The sequence below is a fragment of the Oncorhynchus kisutch genome, linkage group LG16 (assembly GCF_002021735.2).
Source record: "Oncorhynchus kisutch isolate 150728-3 linkage group LG16, Okis_V2, whole genome shotgun sequence".
Taxonomy (NCBI): domain Eukaryota; kingdom Metazoa; phylum Chordata; class Actinopteri; order Salmoniformes; family Salmonidae; genus Oncorhynchus; species Oncorhynchus kisutch.
The window spans coordinates 13,080,527-13,100,634 of record NC_034189.2 but is presented as its reverse complement, the minus strand read 5'-3'; the positions used below and the strand labels follow the sequence as shown (position 1 = coordinate 13,100,634).

At 43.2% G+C, this 20,108-nt stretch overlaps 1 protein-coding gene across 1 annotated transcript; it reads left to right on the top strand.

The window, feature by feature from the left end:
• The first annotated feature begins 268 nt into the window (after positions 1–268).
• LOC109882633 (cilia- and flagella-associated protein 251-like) lies at positions 269–19,877 on the top strand. The gene is made up of 8 exons (XM_020474729.2): positions 269–722; positions 3,134–3,497; positions 4,108–4,247; positions 6,628–6,721; positions 6,855–7,001; positions 7,757–7,874; positions 8,079–8,155; positions 19,827–19,877. Exons 2-8 carry the CDS (start codon positions 3,204–3,206, stop codon positions 19,866–19,868), a joined length of 912 nt encoding a protein of 303 aa, XP_020330318.2. The 5' UTR covers positions 269–722; positions 3,134–3,203; the 3' UTR covers positions 19,869–19,877.
• The last annotated feature ends 231 nt before the right edge of the window (positions 19,878–20,108 follow it).

The window sequence follows — 20,108 nt, the reverse complement described above, 5'->3', positions numbered from 1 at the left end:
GAATTATTAGTGTGCATATATTATCAACTTGTAAGGATTTGCTGGCGTGTGACTTCTTGCCCAAATACAAATGGTACAAAGGGAATAGCCTACGAAGTTACTAAACACAGTTCACTAACAATTGTCTGTGTTCTCCTTGCTGTCATCTCCCTGTCAATCAGAATTTAAAGTCACCCAATCAAATGTACTTTCTTCAGTTCGGTTGAATGTCAGTAGTCCAGTAAAAACGGTGAAATTGGATACCTAGCAATTTTTCGTTACTTCTTCAGCCCGTCATTTCTCTCCACCCTTCGTCTCTCTTGCTCCCTGTGTGTCCTTACCGAAAAGCCGTGAAATTCCTGAAGGTTTACACTTTTGCTTTTATTGTTTTGGCGCACAAATTAGTGGATTTTCTTGGCTACTATAAACCGTTATAACTTTTAGGCTACTAATGTAACTGCGCCACTTGTAACAAACGATCATTTCAATCATAACCGCAGAACACACGTTGGATAGTCTTGCAGTTCAACGCCCTACTCCGGTTAAAGTGAGCAAGAAATTCAGAATGAAAGAACCGGGGAATGAAAATAAGGGTGGAAAGTAAGGAGGGAGAGGAGGAAGGAGAAATAAAGGGAAACTAGGAAGATTTTTTTGCTCAAGGAAGAGATAGAAAGTTATGTGGGCACAATCATCGTCTCCCACGGTTTGACAGGTCAAGAAGTTTCTACTCCGGGGGGAATTTGGTAAGTGATTCTGATAGCTATTAGGTTACACAATCGATCACTGGCTAACTAAACAATATACTTATGTCCTACTTCTATCGATACGTGTCATGTGTCACTTCTCGTTTTCTCTAGGCTTCCCCTAGACCTACACACTCACTTACTGTCGCCTTTCTGGTGTTTCAGTCTTGAAAACACTTTTCCTTGGTCTAACTTTATTTATGTGATTATGCAGTCTTGCACTGTACACACTTCAGATCAAATGTTATTGGTCGCATACACATATTTAGCAGATGTTTTTGCAGGGTGTAGCGAAGTGCTTGTGTTCCTAGCTCCAACAGTGCAGTGATACCTAACAATACACGCACATCTAAAAGTAAAATAACGGAATTAAGAAATATTAGGACGAGCAATGTCAGAGTCCGTAGTATACATATAAATGTTTACGGTGAATTGTTTTTACGTAACATGCAACAATTAACGATTTTACACTCATATAAGGAAATCAGTCAATTGAAATGAAATCATTAGGCCCTAATCTACGGCTTCCACATGACTGGGCAGGGGTATAGCCATGGGTGGGCTTGTAGCATCATACCCAAGACCCGAGGCTGTAATCGCTGCCAAGATGCTGAGTACTGAGTACTCAAAAGTACTGAGAAAAGTGTCTGATTACTTATGTAAATGTGATATTTCCATTATTTATTTATTTTTTAAATAAATTGGCTAAAATGGAATCAAAACCTGTTTTGCTTCATCATTATGGGGTATTGTGTGTAGATTGATGAGCGGGGGAACAATTTAATAAATTTCAGAATAAGGCTGTAACATAACAAAATGTGGAAAAAGTCAAGGGGTCTGAATAATTCCAAATGCACTGTATATATATATACACACACTACCGTTCAAACGTTTGGGGTCACTTAGAAATGTCCTTGTTTTTAAAAGAAAAGCACATTTTTTGTCCGTTAAAATAACATCAAATTAATCAGAAATACAGTGTAGACATTATTAATGTTGTAAATTACTATTGTAGCTAGAAACTGATGATTTTTAAAGTTATCTATATAGGCAACAGAGGCCCATTATCAGCAACCATCACTCCTGTGTTCCAATGGCACGTTGTGTTAGCTAATCCAAGTTTGTCATTTTAAAAGGCTAATTGATCATTAGAAAACCCTTTTGCAATTAATTATGTTAGCACAGCTGAAAACTGTTGTTCTGATTAAAGAAGCAATAAAACTGGACTTCTTTAGACTAGTTGAGTATCTGGAGCATCAGAATTTGTGGGTTTGATTACAGGCTCAAAATTGCCAGAAACAAAGTACTTTCTTCTGAAACTCGTCATTCTGTTCTTGTTCTGAGAAATGAAGGCTATTCCATGCAAGAAATTGCCAAGAAACTGAAGATCTCGTACAACGCTGTGTACTACTCCCTTCACAGAACAGTGCAAACTGGCCCTAACCAGAATGAAAAGGAGTGGGAGGCCCCGGGGCACAAATGAGCAAGAGGACAAGTACATTAGAGTGTCTAGTTTGAGAAATAAATGCCTCACAAGTCCTCAGCTGGTAGCTTCATTAAATATTACCCACAAAACACCAGTCTCAACGTCAACAGTGAAGAGGCGACTCCGGGATGCTGGCCTTCTAGGCAGAGTTCCTCTACCCAGTGTCGGTGTTCTTTTACCCATCTTAATCTTTTCTTTTTATTGGCCAGTCTGAGATATGACTTTTTCTTTGCAACTCTGCTTAGAAGGCCAGCATCCCGGAGTCGCCTCTTCACTGTTGACGTTGAGGCTGGTGTTTAGTACTTTAAAGTATTTTTACTTAAGTACTTTACACTACTGCTGTTGCCACATAATAGACACTGTTAGCATAGTATCATTAGTACATTGGAACTCTTGATATTAGTTTTCCAAGGATTCAGTATGTTCCATGTCAATTTTCCATGGGCTCCCGAGTGGTGCAGCAGTCTAAGGCACTGCATCTCAGTGCTCAAGACGTCACTACATACCCTGGTTCGATTCCAGGCTGTATCACAACGTGATTGGGAGTCCCATAGGGCGGCGCACAATTGGCCCAGCATTGTCCGGGTTAGGGTTTGGCCGGGGTAGGCCGTCATTGTAAATAAGAGTTTGTTCTTAACTGACTTGCCTAGTTAAAGGTAATTTAAAAAATGTATATTTTTAAAAACAAACGTATCTTGTCTCCTCTGTTGTCACTAACTTCAAGTCATCCTAAAATATGTACCTTTGAATAATGTTTATAGCTTCTTCAAAGTCAAATTGTCTCCTTGCATATCATAATTTTGAAGTAGCAGGCCTAACACCAAGCAGTGTAATATAGTTGTTTTAACAGTAGGTTCGTATTTATTTATAGCCTGTTTATAAAGTATTAATAAAGAACTATTTAATCTTTCTGTTATACCAACAGAACTGCCCCGTCCTCCCCAGAGCAGTGTGAAATCTACCCACCCTGGAACTCTCTCCTACTGACACAAGAGATGGAGGGAGTAAAGGAGAGAGAGAGGGAGCGGGGAGAGGAGAAAGAGAGCGACGAGATGGAGGAAGAGGAGAAAGAGAGCGACGAGATGGAGGAAGAGGAGAAAGAGAGCGAGGCTGAAGAGGAAGGTGATGAAGAGGAGGAGGATGAAGATGCAGAGGGAGCAGCGTTGGTGTGGCAGGAGGGCTCGTACGGAGAGGATGACCTGGGCCTACCCATAATGCACTGGGAGGCGCTGAGCCTGCGCATCGCCGAGCTAGAGAAACAGGAAGAGGAAAAGAGAGAGAAGACAAAGGTGTGTGTATGTGTGTCAGAGGTTACAGTTGAATGCTGTCTGTTATTTATGGATGGGGCAGGGGTTTTTGGACAGGGAGAGGAGATGGGCACATAGAGAGCAGAGGGGGATGAGGTGGGAGAAGGCAAGGGTCAGGGTTTGAATACTGTCAGTTACTGAAGGATGGGGACAGGTGATACAGTTTAGGCCTGTGATCTGTTTGTTGGAGGGAAGTGTGCTATGTGTGTCAGTGAAGCTGTGTTACAAACAAATGTTTCCATGAATGGAATTTCATTAAGTCAAGTGCTCTGTTCAGTGGCTAGTTTTGCATTGAAAGCAGTGATGTAGTTCAACATAAAATAACATGGGTAAACGCTGGTCACAGTGAATAAAGTACCGCTCCCTTTACTTTTAAAGTATGTTTCTGAAATAGAAAATAGGTGACTCAACACTCACTCAAAATAAAAAGAAGGTGCTGAAACAGTGTTTCCGTGAGGTAACACTACATCTCTGGTTGAAAGATACCACATACACAATAGTTAGTAACTAAAGTTATAGTTAGTAACCAAAGGTTTTACATACAAGGGATACCCTCCATATCTTGCGCTTCCTAAATCTAATTAATTTCTAGTCTTCCAGTGTCCTGGAACGAGGGAAGGTGCTGTCCATGAGCCGGCCAGGAGAGAGAGATCGAGGGAAGAGTAAAGACAGCTGGGAGGACGGAGGAGAGGCGGAGGACTGCAATAGCCGCGTGACAGCCCTGACCGCTCGGTACGAAGCATGATGCTGTCTACGAAACAGTATAGTAAAAGTACAGTCCCCAGCCAGATAGTAATGCAGCAACCCTGGCATTGATAATCATGTCTTTGAATTGTTTTTTTACAATGGTTGAATGCATAAACTAAAACGACATCTTTACCAATGTATAAACTAAAACGACATCTTTACCAATGAATACACTAAAACGACATCTTTACCAATGAATACACTAAAACGACATCTTTACCGATGAATACACTAAAACGACATCTTTACCAATGAATACACTAAAACGACATCTTTACCGATGAATACACTAAAACGACATCTTTACCGATGAATACACTAAAACGACATCTTTACCAATGAATACACTAAAACGACATCTTTACCGATGAATAAACTAAAACGACATCTTTACCGATGAATAAACTAAAACGACATCTTTACCAATGAATACACTAAAACGACATCTTTACCAATGAATACACTAAAACGTCATCTTTACCGATGAATACACTAAAACGACATCTTTACCGATGAATACACTAAAACGACATCTTTACCGATGAATACACTAAAACGACATCTTTACCGATGAATAAACTAAAAGGACATCTAGACCGATGAATAGACTAAAACGACATCTAGACCGATGAATAAACTAAAAGGACATCTAGACCGATGAATAGACTAAAAGGACATCTAGACCGATGAATAAACTAAAAGGACATCTAGACCGATGAATACACTAAAACAACATCTAGACCGATGAATAAACTAAAACAACATCTAGACCGATGAATAAACTAAAAGGACATCTAGACCGATGAATAAACTAAAAGGACATCTAGACCGATGAATAAACTAAAAGGACATCTAGACCGATGAATACACTACGTCACGCTGGTGTAAAGGATTTTGGAGACAGGCGCAGGAATACACAATAAGGGTTTTTAATACACCCTAAACAAACACGTATACAAAAACACTGGGCTGTACCTAAACAAAAGAGGACACAAATATAACATGCTAATCAGGGGAAATGGGAACCAGGTGTGTGTTATCAGACAAGACAGTCCGGGGTTGATGATAATGAAGCCAGTAGTGATGTAGACCTCCGGAACTGGTGAAAAGAATGAGCAGCAGTACCGGGGGGATCCGTGACAAATAAACTTCATCTAGACAGATTTAATAAACTACATCTAGACAGATTTAATAAACTACATCTAGACAGATTTAATAAACGACATCTAGACAGATTTAATAAACGACATCTAGACAGATTTAATAAACTACATCTAGACAGATTTAATAAACTACATCTAGACAGATTTAATAAACTACATCTAGACAGATTTAATAAACTATATCTAGACAGATTTAATAAACTACAACTACATCTAGACAGATTTAATAAACTACAACTACATCTGGACAGATTTAATAAAATAAAACTACATCTGGACCGATGGATCAACTACATCTGGACCGATGAATCAACTATAACTACATCTAGACAGATTTAATAAAGTAAAACTACATCTGGACCGATGAATCAACTAAAACTACATCTAGACCGATTTAATCAAGTAAAACTACATCTGGACCGATGAATCAACTAAAACTACATCTGGACCGCTAAATCAACTACATCTGGACCGATGAATCAACTAAAACTACATCTAGACCGATGAATCAACTAAAACTACATCTAGACCGATTTACTAAAATAAAACTACATCTAGACCGATTTACTAAAGTTGTAACGGTTCTCTTGTGGTGAAGGAGAGTCGGACCAAAATGCGGCGTGTAGATTGCTATCCATGTTTAATAAACAAACGTAAAATACGAATCAATACAAACACTACAAAACAAAGAACGAAAATAACGAAAACCAAAACAGTCCTATCTGGTGCAAACACAGAGACAGGAACAATCACCCACAAACACACAGTGAAACCCAGGCTACCTAAATATGGTTCCCAATCAGAGACAATGACTAACACCTGCCTCTGATTGAGAACCATATCAGGCCAGACATAGAAATAGACAAACTAGACAATGAAACATAGAATGCCCACTCAGCTCACACCCTGACCAACCAAAACATAGAAATATACAAAGTAAACTATGGTCAGGGTGTGACAAAAATAAAACTACATCTAGACCGATTTACTAAAATAAAACTACATCTAGACCGATTTACTGAAATAAAACTACATCTAGACCGATTTACTAAAATAAAACTACAGTATAGACTGATTCTTGCCCACAAGGTTGTGAGTTTGTGTCTCACCTTTGACCTTTACGCTTCTCCCGCCGTTTCATCACACAAGTGGGATTTGTTCATGATTCTAACACCAACAAAAAAATGGTTCGTCCTCCTCAGTCTTTCAAATCAGATGAACCTCCAGCTGTGCTTCATCAATGACAGCGGGAGCGAAGAAGAGGAGGAGGATTCTGGGGTAACGATTTGCACAAAGGTAAGTACACCCTCAAAAGGTCAGTCATAGGTAGAGTGCTACAACTAATATCAATCAGAAAGAAAATAAACGTTTATTTTAATTCCAAATCTCGATCTTAAAGCCCTGTCACCATTTTGTTTTGGCCACACAGAATTCCAAAATGGTGGTAAAGAATGGTTCCGGCGTGCAGGTGTCCCAGCAGCCCCAGTCCCCAGCTGCAACCAAAAGCAAATCATCAGGCTTCAAGGCTGCTCTGAGTGCACTCAAAAACAAGCTGAGAACAGAACAGAAACGGAAGGTGAGAGAGATTATAGGTTTAAGCAATGTGGCGCTTACTTTCCCTTGCCTTCTGATACAACCCTTGACCTCTACTGGAGTGGTTAGGAGGGAGGGACTAAGGGCTGATCATCGTACTGTCCTCGAGGCCCACAGTGTTTGGTTCTTCGGTTTTATCCTCAGTTATCTTATATTCTGCCCTTCACCATGTCCCCTGTGTCTCAGGGTCTAACCAGTTATTCTGCCCTTCACTCTGTCCCCTGTGGCTCAGGGTCTAACCAGTTATTCTGCTCTTCACTCTGTCCCCTGTGTCTCAGGATCTAACCAGTTATTCTGCTCTTCACCATGTCCCCTGTGTCTCAGGGTCTAACCAGTTATTCTGCCCTTCACTCTGTCCCCTGTGGCTCAGGGTCTAACCAGTTATTCTGCTCTTCACTCTGTCCCCTGTGTCTCAGGATCTAACCAGTTATTCTGCTCTTCACTCTGTCCCCTGTGTCTCAGGGTCTAACCAGTTATTCTGCTCTTCACTCTGTCCCCTGTGTCTCAGGATCTAACCAGTTATTCTGCTCTTCACTCTGTCCCCTGTGTCTCAGGGTCTAACCAGTTATTCTGCCCTTCACTCTGTCCCCTGTGTCTCAGGGTCTAACTAGTTATTCTGCCCTTCACTCTGTCCCCTGTGTCTCAGGGTCTAACTAGTTATTCTGCCCTTCACTCTGTCCCCTGTGTCTCAGGGTCTAACCAGTTATTCTGCCCTTCACTCTGTCCCCTGTGTCTCAGAGCCTAGTGTGTGGTGATCCACTGTTGAAGAATAGAAAGCGAGACCATAGTGACCTGCAGGCCTCCAGTCTCAAAGAACTCAACACTCACAGAAACTCTCTCAATAAGGCAATACAAGGTGAGGGTCACTCGGCTAATACACTGGATATACTTTGATATTAGATATAGGCTACATTATATTTAATAGATGCAGTATATTTCACCTTTTTCATTAAGAAGTTATACTAACCTCGTTATTTTACCTTAATTTCACCTTTGTCAAATGATCTGTTAAACACTGCCTTTGACCTTACATTTTGTGTGTGTGTGTGTGTGTCATCAGACCTGAGCACTGAGCTGGTGGTTCACCTCCAGGCTCGAGACCAGCTGAGGACGGAACAGGACGCGATGCTGCTGGAGGTACAGGATATGACATCCCTCTGACCCAGTCCCAGGCAAGATGGGGGACAGTTTGTGCCGCAGATTTCGTACTAGAAATTCCTCTCCAGGGTTCAATCTCTATGAGAAGGCCCATCACTATAGAATCCTTCTAATCATTCTAATTCTATGGTGAGTGTCATCACATAAAATGGAATCCTGGTGTCGGTGATGTCACAATTAATCGATGACGGATTAGACGCCGCTTCTTCAAACGAAAGGATGAGTCAAATCACTGTGAAGAGACTGCATCACTCCTAAAGACTGTTGAATTGAATTGCACAGCGTTTTCTTTTTCTTTTTATACCCAGTGAGCAAAACTGGTTGAAATGACATCATTACACCCAGTTTTACATTCATTATGACATCACGTCGACCAGTTTTGTTTTCCCTCTGTGTTTTTTGTTTGTTTGTGGGAAATCAAATGTGTATGTCTGGACTGTTAATGTTTTAGTGTTTTAGGGGGAAATAACTGGAATATTATAAGGGATTAATACATTACCATTGCTTCCCATGGATCGATCTAATGCACTAATGTCATTGTCATCCAACTGTTGAAATGTAATGGTTGTTTGCTAGCACATTATTCGAATTATGGGTCATATTACACCAAATAAAGCTGATTCTGATTCCATAATAATCATCTAACCACTAGGCTACCGGGGCGGCAGGTAGACTGGTGGTTAGAGTGTAGGGGCGGCAGGTAGACTAGTGGTTAGAGTGTAGGGGTGGCAGGTAGACTAGTGGTTAGAGTGTTGGGGTGGCAGGTAGACTAGTGGTTAGAGTGTAGGGGCGGCAGGTAGACTAGTGGTTAGAGTGTAGGGGCGGCAGGTAGACTAGTGGTTAGAGTGTAGGGGCGGCAGGTAGACTGGTGGTTAGAGTGTAGGGGTGGCAGGTAGACTAGTGGTTAGAGTGTAGGGGTGGCAGGTAGACTAGTGGTTAGAGTGTAGGGGCGGCAGGTAGACTAGTGGTTAGAGTGTAGGGGCGGCAGGTAGACTGGTGGTTAGAGTGTAGGGGCGGCAGGTAGACTAGTGGTTAGAGTGTAGGGGCGGCAGGTAGACTGGTGGTTAGAGTGTAGGGGTGGCAGGTAGACTAGTGGTTAGAGTGTAGGGGTGGCAGGTAGACTAGTGGTTAGAGTGTAGGGGTGGCAGGTAGACTGGTGGTTAGAGTGTAGGGGTGGCAGGTAGACTAGTGGTTAGAGTGTAGGGGTGGCAGGTAGACTGGTGGTTAGAGTGTAGGGGTGGCAGGTAGACTAGTGGTTAGAGTGTAGGGGTGGCAGGTAGACTGGTGGTTAGAGTGTAGGGGTGGCAGGTAGACTAGTGGTTAGAGTGTAGGGGTGGCAGGTAGACTGGTGGTTAGAGTGTAGGGGTGGCAGGTAGACTAGTGGTTAGAGTGTAGGGGTGGCAGGTAGACTGGTGGTTAGAGTGTAGGGGTGGCAGGTAGACTAGTGGTTAGAGTGTAGGGGCGGCAGGTAGACTAGTGGTTAGAGTGTAGGGGCGGCAGGTAGACTGGTGGTTAGAGTGTAGGGGTGGCAGGTAGACTAGTGGTTAGAGTGTAGGGGCGGCAGGTAGACTAGTGGTTAGAGTGTAGGGGCGGCAGGTAGACTGGTGGTTAGAGTGTAGGGGTGGCAGGTAGACTAGTGGTTAGAGTGTAGGGGCGGCAGGTAGACTGGTGGTTAGAGTGTAGGGGTGGCAGGTAGACTAGTGGTTAATCTGTAGGGGCGGCAGGTAGACTAGTGGTTAGAGTGTAGGGGCGGCAGGTAGACTAGTGGTTAGAGTGTAGGGGTGGCAGGTAGACTAGTGGTTAGTCTGTAGGGGCGGCAGGTAGACTAGTGGTTAGAGTGTAGGGGCGGCAGGTAGACTAGTGGTTAGAGTGTAGGGGTGGCAGGTAGACTAGTGGTTAGTCTGTAGGGGCGGCAGGTAGACTGGTGGTTAGAGTGTAGGGGTGGCAGGTAGACTAGTGGTTAGTCTGTAGGGGCGGCAGGTAGACTAGTGGTTAGAGTGCAGGGGCGGCAGGTAGACTAGTGGTTAGAGTGTAGGGGCGGCAGGTAGACTAGTGGTTAGAGTGTAGGGGTGGCAGGTAGACTAGTGGTTAGTCTGTAGGGGCGGCAGGTAGACTGGTGGTTAGAGTGTAGGGGTGGCAGGTAGACTAGTGGTTAGTCTGTAGGGGCGGCAGGTAGACTAGTGGTTAGAGTGCAGGGGCGGCAGGTAGACTAGTGGTTAGAGTGTAGGGGCGGCAGGTAGACTAGTGGTTAGAGTGTAGGGGCGGCAGGTAGACTGGTGGTTAGAGTGTAGGGGTGGCAGGTAGACTAGTGGTTAATCTGTAGGGGCGGCAGGTGGACTAGTGGTTAGAGTGTAGGGGCGGCAGGTAGACTAGTGGTTAGAGTGTAGGGGTGGCAGGTAGACTAGTGGTTAGTCTGTAGGGGCGGCAGGTAGACTAGTGGTTAGAGTGTAGGGGCGGCAGGTAGACTAGTGGTTAGAGTGTAGGGGTGGCAGGTAGACTAGTGGTTAGTCTGTAGGGGCGGCAGGTAGACTGGTGGTTAGAGTGTAGGGGTGGCAGGTAGACTAGTGGTTAGTCTGTAGGGGCGGCAGGTAGACTAGTGGTTAGAGTGCAGGGGCGGCAGGTAGACTAGTGGTTAGAGTGTAGGGGCGGCAGGTAGACTGGTGGTTAGAGTGTAGGGGCGGCAGGTAGACTAGTGGTTAGAGTGTAGGGGCGGCAGGTAGACTAGTGGTTAGAGTGTAGGGGTGGTAGGTAGACTAGTGGTTAGTCTGTAGGGGCGGCAGGTAGACTAGTGGTTAGAGTGTAGGGGCGGCAGGTAGACTAGTGGTTAGAGTGTAGGGGCGGCAGGTAGACTAGTGGTTAGTCTGTAGGGGCGGCAGGTAGACTAGTGGTTAGAGTGCAGGGGTGGCAGGTAGACTAGTGGTTAGAGTGTAGGGGCGGCAGGTAGACTAGTGGTTAGAGTGCAGGGGCGGCAGGTAGACTAGTGGTTAGAGTGTAGGGGTGGCAGGTAGACTAGTGGTTAGTCTGTAGGGGCGGCAGGTAGACTAGTGGTTAGAGTGCAGGGGTGGCAGGTAGACTAGTGGTTAGTCTGTAGGGGCGGCAGGTAGACTAGTGGTTAGTCTGTAGGGGCGGCAGGTAGACTAGTGGTTAGAGTGCAGGGGCGGCAGGTAGACTAGTGGTTAGAGTGCAGGGGCGGCAGGTAGACTAGTGGTTAGAGTGTAGGGGTGGCAGGTAGACTAGTGGTTAGAGTGTAGGGACGGCAGGTAGACTAGTGGTTAGACTGCAGGGGCGGCAGGTAGACTAGTGGTTAGAGTGTAGGGGCGGCAGGTAGACTAGTGGTTAGAGTGTAGGGGCGGCAGGTAGACTAGTGGTTAGTCTGTAGGGACGGCAGGTAGACTAGTGGTTAGAGTGTAGAGGCGGCAGGTAGACTAGTGGTTAGAGTGTAGGGGCGGCAGGTAGACTAGTGGTTAGTCTGTAGGGGCGGCAGGTAGACTAGTGGTTAGTCTGTAGGGGCGGCAGGTAGACTAGTGGTTAGATTGTAGGGGCGGCAGGTAGACTAGTGGTTAGACTGCAGGGGCGGCAGGTAGACTAGTGGTTAGACTGCAGGGGCGGCAGGTAGACTAGTGGTTAGAGTGTAGGGGCGGCAGGTAGACTAGTGGTTAGAGTGTAGGGGCGGCAGGTAGACTAGTGGTTAGAGTGTAGGGACGGCAGGTAGACTAGTGGTTAGTCTGTAGGGGCGGCAGGTAGACTAGTGGTTAGAGTGTAGGGGCAGCAGGTAGACTAGTGGTTAGAGTGTAGGGGCGGCAGGTAGACTAGTGGTTAGTCTGTAGGGGCGGCAGGTAGACTAGTGGTTAGAGTGTAGGGGCAGCAGGTAGACTAGTGGTTAGAGTGTAGGGGCGGCAGGTAGATGAGTGGTTAGAGTGTTGGGCCAGTAACTGAAAGGGTGCAAGTTCGAATCCCTGAGCTGACAAGGTAAAAATCTGTAATTTTGCCCCTGAACAAGGCAGTTAACCCACTGTTCCTAGGCCATCATTGTAAATAATAATTTGACTTAGTTAAATAAGATAATAATAAGGAGTGTTATGACGTAAAGTTCAAACCAAGTGTTACCGGTTAGTTTTTATTCTTGTTGTTTGGACACGTTTAGATGAATGTTGTCGGTAAACATTTCCTTCAGTTCTGTTCTGTCTCCTGCATGTTTTCATGTATGATGATCGTCAAAGGAGTCAGTCACAGAATAGGGACATTACTAAAACCACACAGGAGAACAAAGTAGCGTGAGCACAGCTCAACTCAATGACTTGGGGCTATTGAAAGGAGTATTATATCAGCCTGCATACATGGTGGTTGTTATGACAACAACGTCTAACGATCAGCCGACCGACAAGGTCCCTGAGCAAGGTTCCTGTTTGGGACTGTTGGCATTATACAGTTCTGTGAGGGAGTAACACACACACACACACACACAGATAAAACACACACACACAGATACACACACACAGATATACACACACACACACACATAGATGTACACACACACAGATACATACCCAGATATACACACACACATAGATGTACACACACACACACACACACACAGATACACACCCAGATATACACACACACACACACAGATATATACACACACACATAGATATACACACAAACACACACTCACATAGATATACACACACACAAACACACTCACATAGATATATACACACACACACAGATATATACACACACACACAGATATATACACACACACACACATAGATATACACACACACACACACACATAGATATACACACACACACACACATAGATATACACACACACACACACACACATAGATATACACAAACACACACAGATATACACAAACACACATTCACACACACTTAGATAGATATACACACACATGCATAGATATGCACACACATACTGTTGATATACACACACATGCACACAGGGAGCGTTGGGATTGTGTGCTGGTTTCCATGCATTTACACGTCATCACAGGAGTGAGATATATACACACACAGATATACACACACACACACATAAATATTTTTAATTTATTTTATTTAACCAGGAAGGGCTCATTGAGATTAAAATCTATTTTTCAAGAGAGCCCTGGCCAAGATAGGCAGCACCAAGTCATTACAAAAATATTACAGACAGACAACATGAAAAACTACAAGTAATCCAGTAAAAACCATTGAATTCACAAGAGTATAAAACAGCAAATTAAAAACATTGACAGGTCAGGGAATCAGCCTCAAAATCATTCATCAGTGATTTAAAAACACCAATCGGGACAAGTTCTTCCAGTTTAAAAGTATTTTGTAAGGTGTTCCAAGACGATGGCGCAGAGTCCATAAAAGCCCTTTTACCAAAGTCAGTTGGGACATTTGGAACAGTTAGCAGGATAAAGTCCAGCGAACGAAGAGACGACCCACCACATTTCTGAACAATAAAATGCACAAATTAAAAGGCAGTAACCCCAAAATGTCTTTGTAAATAAAAGTGTACCAGTGACTGAGCCTACGAGTGACTAGAGAAGGCCAGCCCACCCTGGTAAATAAAAGTATACCAGTGACTGAGCCTACGAGTGACTAGAGAAGGCCAGCCCACCCTGGTAAATAAAAGTGTACCAGTGACTGAGCCTACGAGTGACTAGAGAAGGCCAGCCCACCCTGGTAAATAAAAGTATACCAGTGACTGAGCCTACGAGTGACTAGAGAAGGCCAGCCCACCCTGGTAAATAAAAGTATACCAGTGACTGAGCCTACGAGTGACTAGAGAAGGCCAGCCCACCCTGGTAAATAAAAGTGTACCAGTGACTGAGCCTACGAGTGACTAGAGAAGGCCAGCCCACCCTGGTAAATAAAAGTGTACCAGTGACTGAGCCTACGAGTGACTAGAGAAGGCCAGCCCACCCTGGTAAATAAAAGTGTACCAGTGACTGAGCCTACGAGTGACTAGAGAAGGCCAGCCCACCCTGGTAAATAAAAGTGTACCAGTTACTGAGCCTACGAGTGACTAGAGAAGGCCAGCCCACCCTGGTAAATAAAAGTGTACCAGTGACTGAGCCTACGAGTGACTAGAGAAGGCCAGCCCACCCTGGTAGACAAAGTGCAGTGGTGCGTAAGGTTTTGCAGTTTAAAATAAATCACAAAGTGCCATGGTAAAGGGTGTCAATTGATCTCAAACACTGAGTGGAAACATTCATATATAAAATATCCCCATAGTCTAGTAACGGCATAAATGTAGCTGATACTAGTCTCCTTCTGGCTTCAAAAGAAAAACAGGCCTTATTCCTAAAATAAAATCCCAATTTCAGCTTCAATTTATTTTTTAAGTTGTTGAATGTGCAATTTAAAAGAGAGGCCGTCAAATCAATCAGGGTAGATTTATCTGGGCATTTAAGATTTGGGTGAGTTAATCAACTGGGTAAGATTCATAGAATTACAAAACACACACATACACACACACATAGATATACACACAAACACACACATAGATATACACACAAACACACACACTCACATGGATATACACACACACAAACACACACACACATAGATATACACACATAGATATACACACACACACACACATAGATATACACACACATACTCACATGGATATACACACACACACACATAGATATACACACACACATAGATATACACACAAACACACACACACACATAGATATACACACACTCACATAGATATACACACAAACACACACACACTCACATGGATATACACACACACACATAGATATACACACACACACACATAGATATACACACACACTCACATAGATATACACACACTCACATAGATATATACACACACACACATAGATATACACACACTCACATAGATATACACACACACACACAGACATAGATATACACACACACACAAACTCACATAGATATACACAAACACACATTCAGACACACATAGATATACACACACAAACTCACATAGATATACACACACACACACACACAGATATACACAAACACACACACATAGATATAGACATACACACATACATGCATAGATATGCACACACATAATGTAGATATACACACAGGGAGCGTTGGGATTGTGTGCTGGTTTACATGCATTTTACACCTCATCACAGGAGTGAGTTTGATGTCACTTCCATTTGACGTTCTATTCCGCAATTATTTTCTATTGAATAAACAGGTTGTCAATGACACATACATATGTAGGTGTGCTAGTGCTATTTTGCATGTAGCTGTATCTATAGATTAATTAAATAAGTAGCTATTTGCTTAATGTATTTAACACGGATGTAAATTGTATACATTGCCTGGTTGTTGTGAGGTGTGTGCGTGTGTGTGATTTGCCCTGGTCAGAGTTTGCCTAAACCAAATGTCTAGATCAGCAAAATAGGAGGAAGGGGGAGGAAGGGACAGTGACAGTATGTAACAGATATAACAGATATATAGCAAAAGGGGTGAATACATATTGCACGCAACACTTTTCAGTTTAAAAAATAATCATCTTTAGAAATATATATTTTTTTCATTTCACTTGACCAATTTGGACTATTTTGTGTTTGTCCATTACATGAAATCCAAATAAAAATCCATTTAAATTACAGGTTGCAATGCAAGAACATAGGAAAAATGCCAAGGGGGTGAATACTTTTGCAAGGCATGGTACATTCTATAATATATATATATATATATGTGTGTGTATATATATATACTGTTGAAGTCAGAGGTTTACATACACTTAGGTTGGAGTCATTAAAACTCGTTTTTCAACCACTCCACAAATTTCTTGTTAACAAACTATAGTTTTGGCAAGTCGGTTAGGACATCTACTTTGTGCATGACACAAGTAATCTTTCCAACAATTGTTTACAGACAGATTATTTCACTTATAATTCACTGTATCACAATTCCAGTGGGTCAGAAGTTTACATACACAAAGTTGACTGTGCCTTTAAACAGCTTGGAAAATTCCAGAAAATTATTTCATGGCTTTAGAAGCTTCTGATAGGCTAACTGACATAATTTGAGTCAATTGGAGGTGTACCTGTGGATGTATTTCAAGGCCTATCTTCAAACTCAGTGCCTCTTTTCTTGACATCATGGGAAAATCAAAATCAGGCAATACCTCAGAAAAAATTGTAGACCTCCAAATTCCAAATGCCTGAAAAGTACCACGTTCATCTGTACAAACAATAGTACACAAATATAAACACCATGGGATCATGCAGCCGTCATACCTCTCAGGAAGGAGACGCGTTCTGTCTCTTAGAGATGAACGTACTTTGGTGCGAAAAGTGCAAATCAATCCCAGAACAACAGCAAAGGACTTTGTGAAGATGCTGGAGGAAACAGGTGCAAAAGTATCTATATCCACAGTAAAACGAGTCCTATATCGACATAACCTGAAAGGCCACTCAGCAAGGAAGAAGCCACTGCTCCAAAACCACCATAAAAAAGCCAGACTATGATTTGCAACTGCACATGGGGACAAAGATCGTACTTTTTGGAGAAATGTCCTCTGGTCTGATGAAACAGAAATAGAACCGTTATGTTTGGAGGAAAATGGGGGAGGCTTGCAAGCCCCCATCATGTTGTGGGGGTGCTTTGCTGCAGGGGGGACTGGTGCACTTCACAAAATAGATGGCATCATGAGGCAGGAAAATTATGTGGATATATTGAAGCAGCATCTCAAGACAACAATCAGGAAGTTAAAGCTTGGTCGCAAATGGGTCTTCCAAATGGACAATGACCCCAAGCATACTTCCAAAGTTGTGTCAAAATGGCTTAAGGACAACAAAGTCAAGGTATTGGAGTGGCCATCACAAAGCCCTGACCTCAATCCTATAGAAAACTTGTGGGCAGAACTGAAAAAGCGTGTGCGGGCAATGAGGCCTACAAACCTGACTCAGTTACACCAGCTCTGTCAGGAGGAATGGCAATGCTACCAAATACTAATTGAGCGTATGTAAACTTCTGACCCACTGGGAATGTGATGAAAGAAATAAAAGCTGAAATAAATCATTCTCTCTTCTATTATTCTGATATTTCACAATCTTAAAATAAAGTTGTGATCCTAACTGACCATGACAGGGAATTAACTGACCAAAATTAAATGATTAAATGTCAGGAATTTTGAAAAACTGAGTTTATATGTGTATGTAAACTTCCGACTTCAACTGTTTATATATATATATATATATATATATATATATATATAAATATATATATATATATATATATATATATATACAGTGGGGAGAACAAGTATTTGATACACTGCCGACTTTGCAGGTTTTCCTACTTACAAAGCATGTAGAGGTCTGTATTTTTTATCATAGGTACACTTCAACGATAAGAAACGGAATCTAAAACAAAAATCCAGAAAATCACATTGTATGATTTTTAAGTAAATCCTTTGCATTTTATTGCCTGACATAAGTATTTGATCACCTACCAACCAGTAAGAATTCCGGCTCTCACAGACCTGTTAGTTTTTCTTTAAGAAGCCCTCCTGTTCTCCACTCATTACCTGTATTAACTGCACCTGTTTGAACTCATTACCTGTATAATAGACACCTGCCCACACACTCAATCAAACAGACTCCAACCTCTCCACAATGGCCAAGACCAGAGAGGGTGTAAGGACATCAGGGATAAAATTGTAGACCTGCACAAGGTTGGGATGGGCTCCAGGACAATAGGCAAGCAGCTTGGTGAGAAGGCAACAACTGTTGGCGTAATTATTAGAAAATGGATGAAGTTCAAGATCATGGTCAATCACCCTTGGTCTGGGGCTCCATGCAAGATCTCACCTCGTAGGGCATGAATGATCATGAGGAAGGTGAGGGATCAGCCCAGAACTACACTGCAGGACCTGGTCCATGACCTGAAGAGAGCTGGGACCACAGTCTCAAAGAAAACCATTAGTAACACACTACGCCGTCATGGATTAAAATCCTGCAGCGCACGCAAGGTCCCCCTGCTCAAGCCAGTGCATGTCCAGGCCCATCTGAAGTTTGCCAAAGACCATCTGGATGATCCAGAGGAGGAATGGGAGAAGGTCATGTGGTCTGATGAGACAAAAATAGAGCTTTTTGTTCTAAACTCCACTCGCCGTGTTTGGAGGAAGAAGAAGGATGAGTACAACCCCAAGAACACCATCCCAACCGTGAAGCATGGAGGTGAGAACATCATTCGTTGGGGATGCTTTTCTGCAAAGGGGACAGGACGACTGCACAGTATTGAGGGGAGGATGGATGGAGCCATGTATCGCGAGATCTTGGCCAATAACCTCCTTCCCTCAGTAAGAGCATTGAAGATGGGTCGTGGCTGGGCCTTCCAGCATGACAGTGACCCGAAACACACAGCCAGGGCAACTAAGGAGTGGCTCCGTAAGAAGCATCTCAAGGTCCTGGAGGGGCCTAGCCAGTCTCCAGACCTGAACCCAATAGAAAATCTTTGGAGGGAGCTGAAAGTCCATATCTCCCAGCGACAGCCCCGAAACCTGAAGGATCTGGAGAAGGTCTGTATGGATTAGTGGGCCAAAATCCCTGATGCAGTGTGTGCAAACCTGGTCAAGAACTACAGGAAACGTATGATCTCTGGAATTGCAAACAAAGGTTTCTGTACCAAATATTAAGTTCAGCTTTTCTGATGTATCAAATACTTATGTCATGCAATAAAATGCAAATTAATTACTTAAAAATCATACAATGTGATTTTCTGGATTTTTGTTTTAGATTCCGTCTCTCACAGTTGAAGTGTACCTATGATAAATTACAGTTACTTCAATGCCCTTGCTGATGGAAGGAGGTTTTCACTCAAAATCTCACGATACATGGCCCCATTCATTCTTTCCTTTACACGGATCAGTCGTCCTGGTCCCATTGCAGAAAAACAGCCCCAAAGCATGATGTTTCCACCCCCATGCTTCACAGTAGGTATGGTGTTCTTTGGATGCAACTCAGCATTCTTTGTCCTCCAAACACGATGAGTTGAGTTTTTACCAAAAAGTTATATTTTGGTTTCATCTGATCATATGCCATTCTCCCAATCTTCTTCTGGATCATCCAAATGCTCTCTAGAAAACTTCAGACGGGCCTGGACATGTACTGGCTTAAGCAGGGGGACACGTCTGGCACTACAGGATTTGAGTCCCTGGCGGCGTAGTGTGTTACTGATGGTAGGCTTTGTTACTTTGGTCCCAGCTCTCTGCAGGTCATTCACTAGGTCCCCCTGTGTGGTTCTGGGATTTTGGCTCACCGTTCCTGGGATTTCTTCAAACCAAGCTGCTTACCTATTGCAGATTCAGTCTTCCCAGCCTGGTGCAGGTCTACAATTTTTTTTCTGGTGTCCTTTGACAGCTCTTTGGTCTTGGCCATAGTGGAGTTTGGAGTGTGACTGTTTGAGGTTGTGGACAGGTGTCTTTTATACTGATAACCCCTCCTGTCTCAGCCTCCAGTATTTATGCTGCAGTAGTTTATGTGTCGGGGGCTAGGGTCAGTTTGTTATATCTGGAGTACTTCTGCTGTCCTATCCGGTGTCCTGTGTGAATTTAAGTATGCTCTCTCTAATTCTCTCTCTCTCTTTCTTTCTCTCGGAGGACCTGAGCCCTAGGACCATGCCTCAGGACTACCTGACATGATGACTCCTTGCTGTCCACCTGGCCGTGCTGCTGCTCCAGTTTCAAGTGTTCTGCCTGTGATTATTATTATTTATGAACATTTATGAACATTTGAACATCTTGGCCATGTTCTGTTACAATCTCCACCCGGGACAGCCAGAAGAGGACTGGCCACCCCACATAGCCTGGTTCCTCTCTAGGTTTCTTTCTCTAGGTTTTGTCCTTTCTAGGGAGTTTTTCCTAGCCACCGTGCTTCTACAC